General features: G+C 40.8%; 1 protein-coding gene across 1 annotated transcript; it reads right to left on the bottom strand.

Moving 5' to 3' along the window:
* Positions 1 to 443: 443 nt before the first annotated feature.
* On the bottom strand, positions 444 to 1,125 carry LOC138902623 (uncharacterized). Its single transcript, XM_070190508.1, has 2 exons — positions 875 to 1,125; positions 444 to 693 (listed from the first exon to the last, which is right to left on the bottom strand). The coding sequence occupies exons 1-2, from the start codon at positions 1,123 to 1,125 to the stop codon at positions 444 to 446; spliced, it is 501 nt and encodes a 166-aa protein (XP_070046609.1).
* Between the last annotated feature and the right edge of the window lie 12,125 nt (positions 1,126 to 13,250).

Here is a 13,250-nt window from a genome sequence, read left to right as displayed (position 1 = left end):
GACTTCAAATTTTGCATGCAATTCCCAAATAATACAACATACCTATTCCAACTCCCGGAACCACAATCTGATCCTGATACCATCAAAGTCAGCCCTTTGTTAAACCTATAAACCTTCCAAACTTTCAACTTTCTCCAATTCAAGCCAAAACAACCTAGGAACCTCCAAATCCAAATCCGGACATACGCCTAAGTCCAAAATAATCATACGAAGCTATTGGAACTATCAAAATACCATTCTGGAGTCGTCTACATAAAAACTAAACTTCGGTCAACTCTTACAACATAAGTTTCCAACCAAGGGACTAATTTTCCCAAATCAATCCAAAACCTCCCGAAAACCAAACCAACCATTCCCGAAGGTTACATAAACAGAAATACACATATGTAAAGCATAAAATATGGGAAACGAGGCTAAAATACTCAAAATAACAGGTTTGGTCATTACATTCTTCTCCTCTTAAACAAACGTTCATCCTCGAATGAGTCTAGAATCATATGTAGAGTCTCAAAAAGGTAAGGATATCTTTTCTGCATCTTATGCTCGGTCTTCCAAGTAGCCTCCCTGGCTGGCTGACCTCTCCAATGAACCTTCACTGATGCTATATTCGTCGACTTCAACTTTTGAACCTGCAGGTCCAAAATCGCCACCGGCTCCACATCATAAGTCAAGTCCTCATCCAACTGCACCATGCTGAAGTCAAAAACAATGTGACGGGTCACCATAATACTTTCGGAGCATGGAAACATAAAACACTAGGTGAACTCCCAATAGACCAAGTGGTAAGGCAAGTCTATAGGCCACCTCTCCAACTCTCTCAAACACCTTAAAAGGACCAATATACCTGGGGCTCAACTTTCCTTTCTTCCCGAACCTCATCACACCTTTCATGGGCGAAACTCTGAGTAGAACTTTCTCACCCACCATATATGCAACTTCACGATCCTTCCTATCAGCATAAATCTTCTGCCTGGATTGTACTAAACAAAGCTGCTCCTGAGTCAACTTCACCATCTCCAAAGCATCACAGACCAAATCAATTCCCAATAACCTAGCCTTCCCAGGCTCAAACCAACCAACTGGAGAATGGCATAACCTCCCATGTAAGGCCTCATAAGGAGCCATCTAGATACTCGACTGATAGTTGTTGTTGTAGGAGAACTCTGATAGCAGTAGAAACTAATCCCATGATCATCCAAAATCAATGATATAGGCTCGTAACATGTCCTCCAGTATATGAATAGTGCTCTCAGACTGACCGTCTGTCTGGGGATGAAATGTCGTGCTCAACTCAACCTGTGTGTCCAACTCACTCTACACTGCTCTCCAAAAATGTGATGTAAACTGTGTGCCTCAATCCGAGATAATAGACACAGGCACACCATGGAAAGCGAACAATCTCCCGAATGTAAATCTGAGCTAGCTGCTCTGAAGAGTAGGTAATCATGACTGGAATGAAGTGTGCAGACGTAGTTAGTCTTTCCACAATGACCCATACTGTATCGAATATCCTTAAGGTCCGTGAAAGCCCAACTACAAAATACATAGTGATACGCTCCCACTTCCACTCCAGAATATCAAGCCTCTGAAGCAAACCACAGGGTCTCTGATGCTCGTACTTCACCTGCTGACATTTCAAAGACCGAGCAACATACTCAATGATATTCTACTTCATCCTCCGCCACCAATAGTGTTGCCTCAAATCATGGTATATCTTTGCGGCCCTCGAATTAATGGAATACCACAAACTATGGGCCTCCTCAAGAATCAACAATTGCATCCCATCCACATTTGGAAAACAAATCCGACCTTGTAGCCTCAATACCCCATCATCACCAATAGTAACCTCATTAGCATCACCATGTCCCTTAGGACAAGCAAGTAGGGATCATCATACTTACGCGCCTTGATGCGCTCAAACAAGGATGATCATGATACAACACACGCAAGAACCTTGCTAGGCTCCAAAATATCCAACCTCATGAATCGATTGGCCAAAGACTGGACATCAAATGCTAACGGTCTCTCCCCAACTGGAATACAAGTAAGACTGCCCATGCTCTCAGTCTTCCTACTTAAAAAATCGTCCACCATATTGGCCTTCCCCGAATGATAAAGAATGGTGATATCATAGTCCTTTAGTAGTTCGAACCACCTCCGTTGCCTCAAGTTCATATTATTTAGCTTAAATAAGTGCTGGAGACTCATGTGATCTGTGAACACCTCACAAGACATGCCGTAAAGATAATGCCTCCAAATCTTGAGTACATGAACAATGGCTGCCAAATCCTAATCATGCACTGAGTAGTTCTTCTCAGGAGCTTCAATTGACGTGAAGCATAAGCAATCACTCTAACCTCCTACATCAACACACATCCAATGCTAATTCATGAAGAATCACGATAAACTGTATAAGAACCCGATCTCGAAGGCAAAATCATAACTGGAGCTATAGTTAAGGCAGTATTGAGCTTCTAAAAGATCTCCTCACACTCATCAGACCACTTGAATGGGGTATCCTTCTACGTCAATCTAGTCAATGGGGCTATTTTAGATGAAAACCCCTCCACAAAACAACGATAATACCCAGCCAACCCAAGCAAACTCCGAATCTTCGTAGTAGTAGACGATCTGGGCAAACTCTGAACTGCCTCAATCTTCTTCAGATCCACCTTAATTCCCTCACTGGACACCACGTGGACCAAGAATCCCACTGAATCAAACCAAAACTCGCACTTGGAGAATTTAGCATATAGCTTATTCTCCCTCAAAGTTTGGAGCATGATCCTCAAATGTTGCCCATGATCCTTCCGGCTGTGAGAATACACCAATATATCATCAATGAAGACTATGACAAAGGAATACAGATAGTGCTGAAACACGCTATTCATCAAGTGCATAAAAGCTACTAGGGCATTGGTCAGCCCAAAAGACATCACCAGAAACTCATAGTGACCATAGCGGGTCCTGAAAGTTATTTTCGAATATCTGATGCCCAGATCTTCAATTGATGGTACCCTAATCTCAAATCAATCTTCGAGAATACCCTAGCAGCCTGAAGCTGGTCAAACAAATCATCAATACGCGGTAGTGGGTACTTGTTCTTGACAGTAACCTTGTTCAGCTGCCTGTAGTCAATCCACATCCTTATAGAACCATCTTTCTTCTTTACAAATAGTACCGGTGCACCCCAAGGTGACACACCGGGCCCGATGAAACCCTTATCACGCAACTCATGTAATTGTTCCTTCAACTCTACTAGTGCCATGCGATATGGTAGAATAGAGATAGGTTGAGTGCTCGACACCAAATCAATACCAAAATCAATATCTCTGTCATGTGGCATGCCCGGCAGGTTTGCAGGGAACACATCTAGAAACTCCCTTACTACTAGAACTGACTCAACAGTAGGAGTATCAACACTAACATCCCTCACTAAGGCCAAATATGCCAAACACCTCTTCTTAACCATTTGGTTTGGCCTTCATATATGAAATCACTCTACTAGGTGTGTGACCAAGAGAACCTCTCCACTCCAACCTAGGTAACCCCGGCTTCACCAACATCATGATCATAGCGTGACAATAGAGAATAGCATGGTACGGAGATAGCCAATCCATACCAAAAATCACCTCGAAATCAATCATACCGAGCAATAAGAGATCAACCCTATTCTCATAACCCCCAAAAGTAACCACACATGACCAATATACACGATCACCACAATAGAATCACCCACCGGTATAGATACATGAACAAGCATATCTAAAGAAGCACGAGGCATATCAAAATAACGAGCAAAATAGGATGACATATAAGAGTAAGTGGAACCAGGGTCAAATAACACCGAAGCATCCATGTGGCACACTGAAACAATACCTGTGATTATGGCGTAAGAGGCAATTGCCTCTGGCCTGGGAGGAAATGCATAGCAACCTGCATGAACCACGACGGGGCACAACTAAAACCACCTGAACCACGAGACCTCTTGGCCTCCCGCTCCTCACGCTCAAGCATGCGAACATGCTCCAACCGCCTAGCAATCTCAATGACCTGGTCAACCCTAGCATCTGTCTTTTCCTCTCGAGCCAAACTGTGACATAGACCATAAATGAGGCCATCAATGAACCTTATGATATTCTCCCTCTCAGTGGTAACCAACAATACTTCATGATGTGTCAAATCTACGAATCTCATCTCGTACTGGGTCACAGTCATACCCTCATGGCATAACTGCTCAAACTCCCTACACAACTGCTCTCTGCGAGTCTGTGGGACAAACTTCTCTAAGAAGTTAACCGAGAACCAATGTCATGAAAGTGGTGCTGCGCCAACTGGCCTGCCTGACTCATAGGCCTGCCACCATCTGTAGGCTACCTCTGTCAGCTGAAAAGTAGTAAAGGAAATTCCACTGGTATTCACAATGCACGTTGTGCGAAGAACCAGTGACACCGATCTAGAACACCCCGTGCATCCTCTGACTCTCCCCTACTGAACTCGGGAGGATCAAGACTCTTAAATCACTCCAAAGTCTTCTGCTCCTTATTAGTAATAGGGGACCAACCTCCGCCCGAGCAACAACAATTGGATGAACTGGTAACATTCCTGGTGTCTGATAACCCTGAGCTAGCAGCTCTAGTGTACGGCCGACGGGAGTCTGAGCTCCTCCCCCATCCTGTGAGGTGGTTGTTGCAACTAGTATCGTACCTGCCTGAGCCAAGCTTGTGCACACGCTCAAGATCAAAGCCAAGGCCTCTTGAAGACTGGATATAATAATAGGTACCGCTAGTGTCTGAGTTGGTCCCACCGGCTCAATAGTATCCGGAAGCTGCTCCTTCACTGGAGTGACTAGTGGCCCCACAGGTGCTACTCTAGCTGTAGTATGAGCCCGACCTCGGCCTCAGCCTCTCGAGGCCTGACTGGTGGTACTGGTGCCTGCCCGCCCGATCCGGCTAAACGTGTCCTCACCATCTATGAGAAAATAAAAGAGTAAAGGTTCAAATTCCAGAAATTAATAAATCCGCACAACAAGAATGTAAGAAAGTGAAGCTTTCCTAACAGTTAGGTAGCCTCTCAAAGATAAGTATAGACGTTTCCGTACCGATCCTCAAGATACTACTAAACTTGCTCATGACCCATAGAACCTATGAACCTAAGGCTCTGATACCAACTTGTCACGACCCTAACCTACCAACCGATCATGATGGCGCCTAACACACTTGCTAGGCAAGCCAAACATAATAATAACGAATCATAATAACTGAAATGACGAAAATAATACACGTTTAAAGCCATCAATATAACATAGTCGCGTCGATACATAATAATTCCCCCAGAACTGGTAAATACATAGTTATGAGCTCCAAACGGAAATACAAGACCAAAATACTAAATAACAATATTGTCTTAATGAAAGACAACAATACAAAATGAAAAGAGACGCCAAGACTACAGTCGAGATGCAGCTCTACCTCGTTTCTCGGATGATAATCTCAGCAACAAGCCTCAGCTACTAGTGGCTTAGTCCAACACCTGGATCTGCACAATTAAGTGTAGAGTGTAGTATGAGTACAACCAACCTCATATACTCAGCAAGTATCATAACTAACCTCTGCGAGGAAATAGAAGCAAAAATTATAAATGATACTCGCTAATCACCTGTAAAGTTTATAAATTCAACAAGTAGAGAATAATAATATGATCAAGTCATGAATCACAAAAAGAACCACCTTGGTGCACATAATTACTTAACGTACTCTGCTCAGTCAACAATCCAGCATATAAAGAAGATATGCAAATAAATCAGGTAAACAACCAAGGAAATTGCAGGTAAAGATAAAATGCAATAACCAAATTTAACACTGGCCAGCTTTTCCTCAAAATTTCCATAACCGTACCAAACCACTAATCAATTTTCCTCAAACCACATGTACACCATCAAGAAGAAACATGAGAGGGTGACCCTACGGGGATGGATCCATATCCACGCACTACACGGCATAGTCACGTGCTAATAATCATAATCTGTCAGGCGTGGTTACAGGCTCAATACCAAAATCTGTCGTGCGAGGTCATAGGATCAATATCACGATTCACTCGGTGTGGTCATAGGCTTAATATCACAATTTGTCCGGCATGGTCACATGTTCAATATCACAATCCGCACGTCGTGGACATGTGCTACCAGCTCAATCTATATCACACAGAAAGCAGATATACGGAATACATGTCTGATCAATGAACACCAAATTTCATACTCCTGGACAGGTATAAGTGACATGCTAAGGTATATGCATGTGCAAAATGTGCTATCATAGCTCAAATAAGGCAAATACATCACGAAAGTAGCAATTATCAGGTTTAATCTTGAACCTCTTTGTAACCTCAAGCATGGCTCAAATAGCTCACAATGAGGTATAGATATAAGAAGCATCATAGCAATTTAGCTTAGCAACCAATTCAAGGCATATCATAGTATAAGCACTACCCCGAGCATGAATAAATACCCAGGTGCATGCACATGGTCACAACCCCACACATGTGTGCCACCTATAGCATGTAGCTATCACAAATAATTCAGGCAACTAGTGCCTCACCCAAGTTTAGGTAAGATACTTACCTCAAGCAAGATAAATCAGTATTCTAAGAAGCCCTTCCCACGTGAATCAACCTCCGGACGGCTCGAATTTAGCTAAAATAGTTTAATATCATAAAAAAGCCATAAGAAACAATTCCAAATGATAAAGCTAAGATCTTGAATCAATTACATAAATTCAATCCAAAAAGTCAACCCCGGGCCCGCACCCTAGAACCTGACAAAACTCACAAATTTTGAATAATAAAAAGCCCTCCAAATATCGCCACCAACCAAGCTCTACAACTCCAAATAATGAAAAAAATGACCAAACCCTCGAAATATAATAGACTGCCCAGCGATTCCGCATTTGCGGTCCAAAATATGGCACCTGCGATATTGCATCTGCAGAAAATCAATCGTAAATAAGAGAATGATTTATTCCCTGACCACCGCATCTACGGTTCACCTACCACTTCTGCGGAACCGCTTCTACGATCACTGCCTCGCATCTATGATCAAGCTCCGCACCTGCAAACTCCCCTCCCCTCCAGCCCAGTCCTCTTCTTCATAACACCAGCCACTCTTGCGGCTTCGCATCTGCGACCACAAATCCGCAGATGCAAAAACACTAGACTCAGCAACCTTCAGATGTGCCAACATAACTCAAAATGGCCTAAAATCAATCTGAAACTTACTCGAGGCGCCTGAGACCCCGTCCAATCATACCAACCAATCCCAAAATATAATACGTACCTACTCGAGGCCTCAAATCACTCAAAACAACATCAAAACCATGAATCACACCTCAATTCAAGCCTAAGAAACTAAGAAACTTTTAACTTCCAATCATGCTGAACCATATCAAATCAACTCGGAATGACTTCAAATTTTCATGCAAGTCTCAAATGACATAACGGGTCTATTCCAACTCCCGAAACCACAATCCAAATACAATATCATTAAAGTCAACCCTCGGTCAAACCTATCCACCTTCCAAACCTTCGACTTTCCAACTTTTGATAATTCAAGCCAAAACAACCTAGGAAACTCCAAATCCAAATCCAGACATATGTCTAAGTCCAAAATCATCATACAAAACTAATCAAACCATCAAAATACCATTCCGTAGTCGTCTACATAAAAGTTAAATTTCGATTAACTCTTTCAACTTATGCTTCCAATCAAGGGACTAAGTGTCCCGAATCAATCCAAAACCTCCCCGAAACCAAACCAACCATCCTGACAAGTTAGGTAACCACAAATACACACATGTAAATAATCAAATAGGGTAAACATGGCTAAAATACTCAAAACGACTGGCCGAGTTGTTACATTATATAAGTAAACCATCCATGTCTTTCTTGTTCCACTAGCTTGAAGATAATTTGAGAATGTCCCTTTTAGTATTATTTATTTCTTTATATCAAAGACCAGAAGCTAGAAATATCTTTTTTATCATAGAGAGGTGTGAAAGTAATAGCCTTATGTTAAGCCCCCCCGACTTACTGTACTTTATGCTACACCTACTGTGATAGGAGCGGTTCAAATTTGCTAGTGCTTTAAGTAGATATAGTTTACGAGGTATAAGAAATATGATAGTTTTATCAAATTCACTAATTTGTCTATGGGCAGCTAGCATTGCTGAAATGGTGTCCTAGATTCCAACTAAACAAAAAGTACTTAGGATGCCTGCTAATATCTAAATTTATTATCACCGCAAAATCCGAGTTTTTTCATTCGATTTGTGCCCTTATTTTGAATTATCGCTTATGTGGTCTTTCAATGCTACATATAGTGTTCAACTTCCATTTTACATGATATAGTATACCTTTAATTTTACATATTTTAGGGCGGAGTTCCTGAACCGACGGTCTACCAGAAATAGTCTCTCTACCTTCTTAAAGATATGGGTAAGATCAGCGTATACAATATCCTCCCCAGACTCCACTTGTGGGATTAAACTAGGTGTGTTGTTGTTATTGTTGTTATTGTAGGGTGGAGCGATTCCCTTCTAATACCCCTCCCCTCCGCATTGTGCTTTTCGTGTGCTTGTGTATGACAATTGCAAGAGTAATCATAATGCTTTAGACTAACTTTACTAGATTCTAACCACCCGACCAGTCATTTTGAGAATTAGCATTTTGTTCAGTAGTTTGAGGTCTTGATCGTATTCATATAATGTATTACAACTTGCATGTATGGTTGATCTCGATGTTCAAGAGGTTCGGAATAGATTTGGAAGAGAGATTTCATTTTTGGAGGCTTAAAGTTGAAGAGTTGGCCAAGGTTTGACTTGTGTATTTAACCTCAGATCAAAATTTTGATGGTTCCGTTAGATCTGGATGGTGATTCTGGATGTGGGCATATGCCCGAATTCGTATTTCAATGTTTCTAGAAGGTTTTGGCTCTATTTGGCGAAAGTTAAAAATTTAAAGGCTTGGAGATTTGATAGGTTTGAACTATAGTTTCTTTTATGGTATTGATGTCCGTTTGGGATTTCAAACCTTGTAATAGGTTCGTAAGGTGATTTATGACTTGCATGCAAAATTTGGGATCATTCCGAGTTGTTTAGACGTGTTTAGCGTAAATTTGGAATTTAAAAATTTGAAATAGTTCATTATGCTTGAATTGAGATGCGATTCGTGATTTTGATGTTATTTTGTGGGATTTGAGGCCTCGATTAGGTCCATATTATGTTGTGAGACTTGTTGGTATGATCGTACGGGGTCCCGGGGACATTGGGTGTGATTTGGGGTGGTTCCAAACCATTTCTATGATGTTTAAAACTGTTGGTTTCTGATGCCTCAGGTGTTCTTCGTGATCGCGAAGGTGTAGCACTGATCGCGTAGTGTATGTTAGGAGTTGGGTCTTCGTGCACCACGTTCGAGACATGGAATCATATTCGCGATGTGTCAGTGCTAGAAGGTCTTCACGTTCGCATGGATGTGGTGTGTTTGCATAGGGTCTGAGTTGAGCAGTAGGTAATTTTGTCTCTGTGTTCGCGTTATTTGTCCGCATTCGCATTGCTATAGCTAATTGTCTTCCGCGATCGTGATATTGTCTTCCGCGATCGTGATAGGTCAGGTGCGATCGTGTAGTTGGTTTTGAGGGCGGCTATGCTTCAGTGCTTCAAGATCGCGATGCTGGTCCCGCAATCTCGAAGGATTTACTTGGAGCAATGGTATGGGTTTCTATTTTCATACTTCGAACCATTTTATCATATTTTAAGACTGGAGCTCGGATTGAGGCGATTACCCCCCACTTGGATTGGATAAGTATTATTTACTCTGATTGATTATTATACATGATTTCATCTTTGATTTTGGCATTTGATTGATGAATCCTTACTCTTCTCGCGGTAATCCTTCGGTACCAAGGATAACGAAATTCCTCACTCGCGAGGGTGACACTTAGTGTAACTGGCACATAGAGTCCCTTAAGCTTAACTTTTCTCACCTTGCTTGCTTTAGGGAAGCGTCTTCCCGAATGACCTTTAAATGGTATTCATCTGTCCTCCATTCTATTATCGCCGGGACGCAATCTCTAAAATTCTCATGATGTCGATTATTACTCAGTCCCTAGTTCATGTTTAGTGTATCTTGTTCACCAGCCCATTCTGATTTCTATTATTCCCGGGTCTAACGTTTCCTTTTGGTAATCAAGTTAGAGTCACAAACTTATTTCTCGAAATGAGGATATGACTTTATGGCCTATACTCTTTTGTTGTCTCAAGGCATGTCACCTCTCATCTTTTCCTTCACTTGACTATAGACTCTGTAATACTGTCATCTTTTTGATCTACCGTTGTCATCCATGTATCACATCTTACTCATAATGCTTCATTAACTCTCTACTTATTTCCCTGCTAACATCTCTGTCTATCACTTTATTCTGAAAACTCGAACAAAGCATTCTTTTGCTTTTTAGCTCCCCTTGCTCCATCTACTAGCTCTTCGGGTTGCCTAACATTCTTTCTCTACTAGGGACGAGATCTACACTAAGGTAATATTTATCCCTTAAAGGCTTCCAGTGTCTATCTTTATAGTACTCATATCTAGTTGTACTATTTTAGAGTGCACCCTCTGGGTGTCTTACAAGGAGTTCTATTAGCAGATTTGCAATATCCTTCTGAAATGTCAGCTAACGCTAACAATCCATTCACTATTTTGGGTTACCCTAACCCCAGTTAGATCCTGATATCCTGCCTTCTCTTATACTACTTCTGTTAGTCCCCATAGGGCATAAATGAGATGGGTGTGGCCAATTGTACGTACCTCTGTTATTGTTGAAGGTAACTGAAAATGCTTATATTTCTCTGCCTTAAGGCTCCTTATCAAGAGGCTTACACGTATTAGTACACACATGATCTGCTGAAGACCTCACATTTACTCATCATAAGCATCATGAAAAATCGATTTCCTCTAACTTAACTCTTCCACAACTATATCTCTTACCATCTTTCTGGATGTATGCATCGTCGTATTATGAATAAGATAGAGTTTAGGAAATTGAGTTATTACAACTGAGCTCTACCACACGATCTAGAATAAGAAGAAAGAGTGACAGTCCTAAATTCCCTGTAACCTCTTGCTTATAAGTGTGGTGCATAACACACCCATAAATAAGACTCTACTAGACACGACTTGTAGACTCTCTAGGATAGAACTGCTCTGATACCACTTTTGTCACGACCCAAACCGATGGGACACGACGGGCACCCGGTAACTTACTCAACCGAGTACCAACGTTACATATCATTCTTATCGTACTGTCATTGGCAAATGGGCCAAACGGGCCGTCATGGGTTAACCAGAATAAACATAAGGGAATACTCAATATAAGATGACCCAATCTGATATAAAAACTTATACATGTGACATAGGGCCTATAAGACCAAAATTACACTGAACATAGGCCGATAAGGCCATACAATCTTTCATGTACACTACATATGTCTACAAGCCTCTAAGGATATATAAATGTCATAAAGGTCAGGACAGAGCCCCGCCATACCAGTCAACACATGTCCTAATCATACTGACCAATAGCAACTCCGGAGCAAATGGAGCGCAACAACATCTTCCGCTGAGCTGATAGCCTACTTGGAGGACTCTCGACCTGTTTATCGTGACCTGCAGGCATGAAATACAACGTCCCCAGGCAAAAGGGACGTCAGTACAAATAATGTACCAAGTATGTAAGGAATGAAAATCAGTAAACAATAGACATGAGAAAAACATGGAGTAAAAGACTCGACATGTATGTCTGAATAACTCTGTGAATCATTAATATTTATAATGTCATGTATATGCGTAGAAATATCATACCATGCTTAGGTATATGCGTTCATAACATCATCAAGCCTCTGAGGGTATCCCATTATATCATCTCGGCCACTGTGGGCAAATCATCAACGTATACCAACTGATCAGGTGGTGGTGCGTATATAACACCGTAACCTTTTTTCATATCCCATATACATATAATATACGCGTATATAATGCCATTTGGTCATGGGTCAATGTACATGTATAAATGAATGAAATGCATATGAAATACGTTAATAGAATTTCTCGAAATATTATAAGACCAATATGTCTTCGGATAAACTTTATCAACTACGTATTTTTCTGAGACCCATGAACAGAAGATGTAATAATAATTCACAAGGGGAATCAAGAACGTAGGCATCTCTAATACTTCTATGAATAGAGTCATTTATGAAATTTGTGCATTTGCTCGTTTTGTTTGTATCGTACGGATCATGGCAAAAGAAAGAAGGGATAGCCTTAACATACATAAACCGATTCTCTTGAAAATCCCTCTAACCCACGTCTTTTGCGAAGAACACGTAATGGCGGATTGAATTAGGGAAATATCCGTATGATATTCTTGAGAAAGATTATACCGTATTCCCTTAGAATCGCAAAATCCCGTTGCTATTACCTTATGAAATCTCGTATGAATTTTTGTAGCAATTCTGTATGATCACTTTGTGAATTTGATCACCACCTTGTAAGATACTTACTGAAGCAATCACGTTGAGAGTCTTTATGGCCTTTTGTGAATTCCATATCTTTGTGAATAATCCAAATCTTGAATTTGAGAAATTATTCGTCAATCACTTCTTTAAAGATTGCCACCTTGCAAAGTTATTCAAGAGTCACTTAATGGCTTATGTATGTGGCTGCCACATTGGGGAAATTTCCCACCCAATAGTTATCCACTTAATTAGGAATTATCTCAAATTACTTAAAATACTACTCACTTTTAACATACTTTGTACAACTTACTATCATGGTCATGTGGTACCTTGTTTGGTACTAGTCCTTAAATACTGGGTATTATAGTTCGAACCGTATTTTATCCCAAATTATCAAACTTCGACGAAACTTGTTTTCTTCGATTCACTTACCCTCTCACCTTCGCGAATTTACTTATCACTTGTTTGAAATAGCATAATACTTATAATACCAAAATAATCTTATTCCCTAACTTACGTCGATTAACTTACGATGAAGCTTTAACGTACGAAAATACAGAATTTAACATCTCATTTCCGAGCTTACATTAATTTACTTATGGCATACTTCCACGTACGAAAACATAGGGTGTAGCAATTTATTCATGCTCGGAGTAGTGCTTAGGCTATGATATGCTTTGAATTGGTTTC

Source organism: Nicotiana tomentosiformis, chromosome 12, assembly GCF_000390325.3.
Source record: "Nicotiana tomentosiformis chromosome 12, ASM39032v3, whole genome shotgun sequence".
Lineage (NCBI taxonomy): Eukaryota > Viridiplantae > Streptophyta > Magnoliopsida > Solanales > Solanaceae > Nicotiana > Nicotiana tomentosiformis.
Note: the sequence above shows the minus strand (reverse complement) of the source record. Positions and strands in the feature narration are given on the sequence as shown.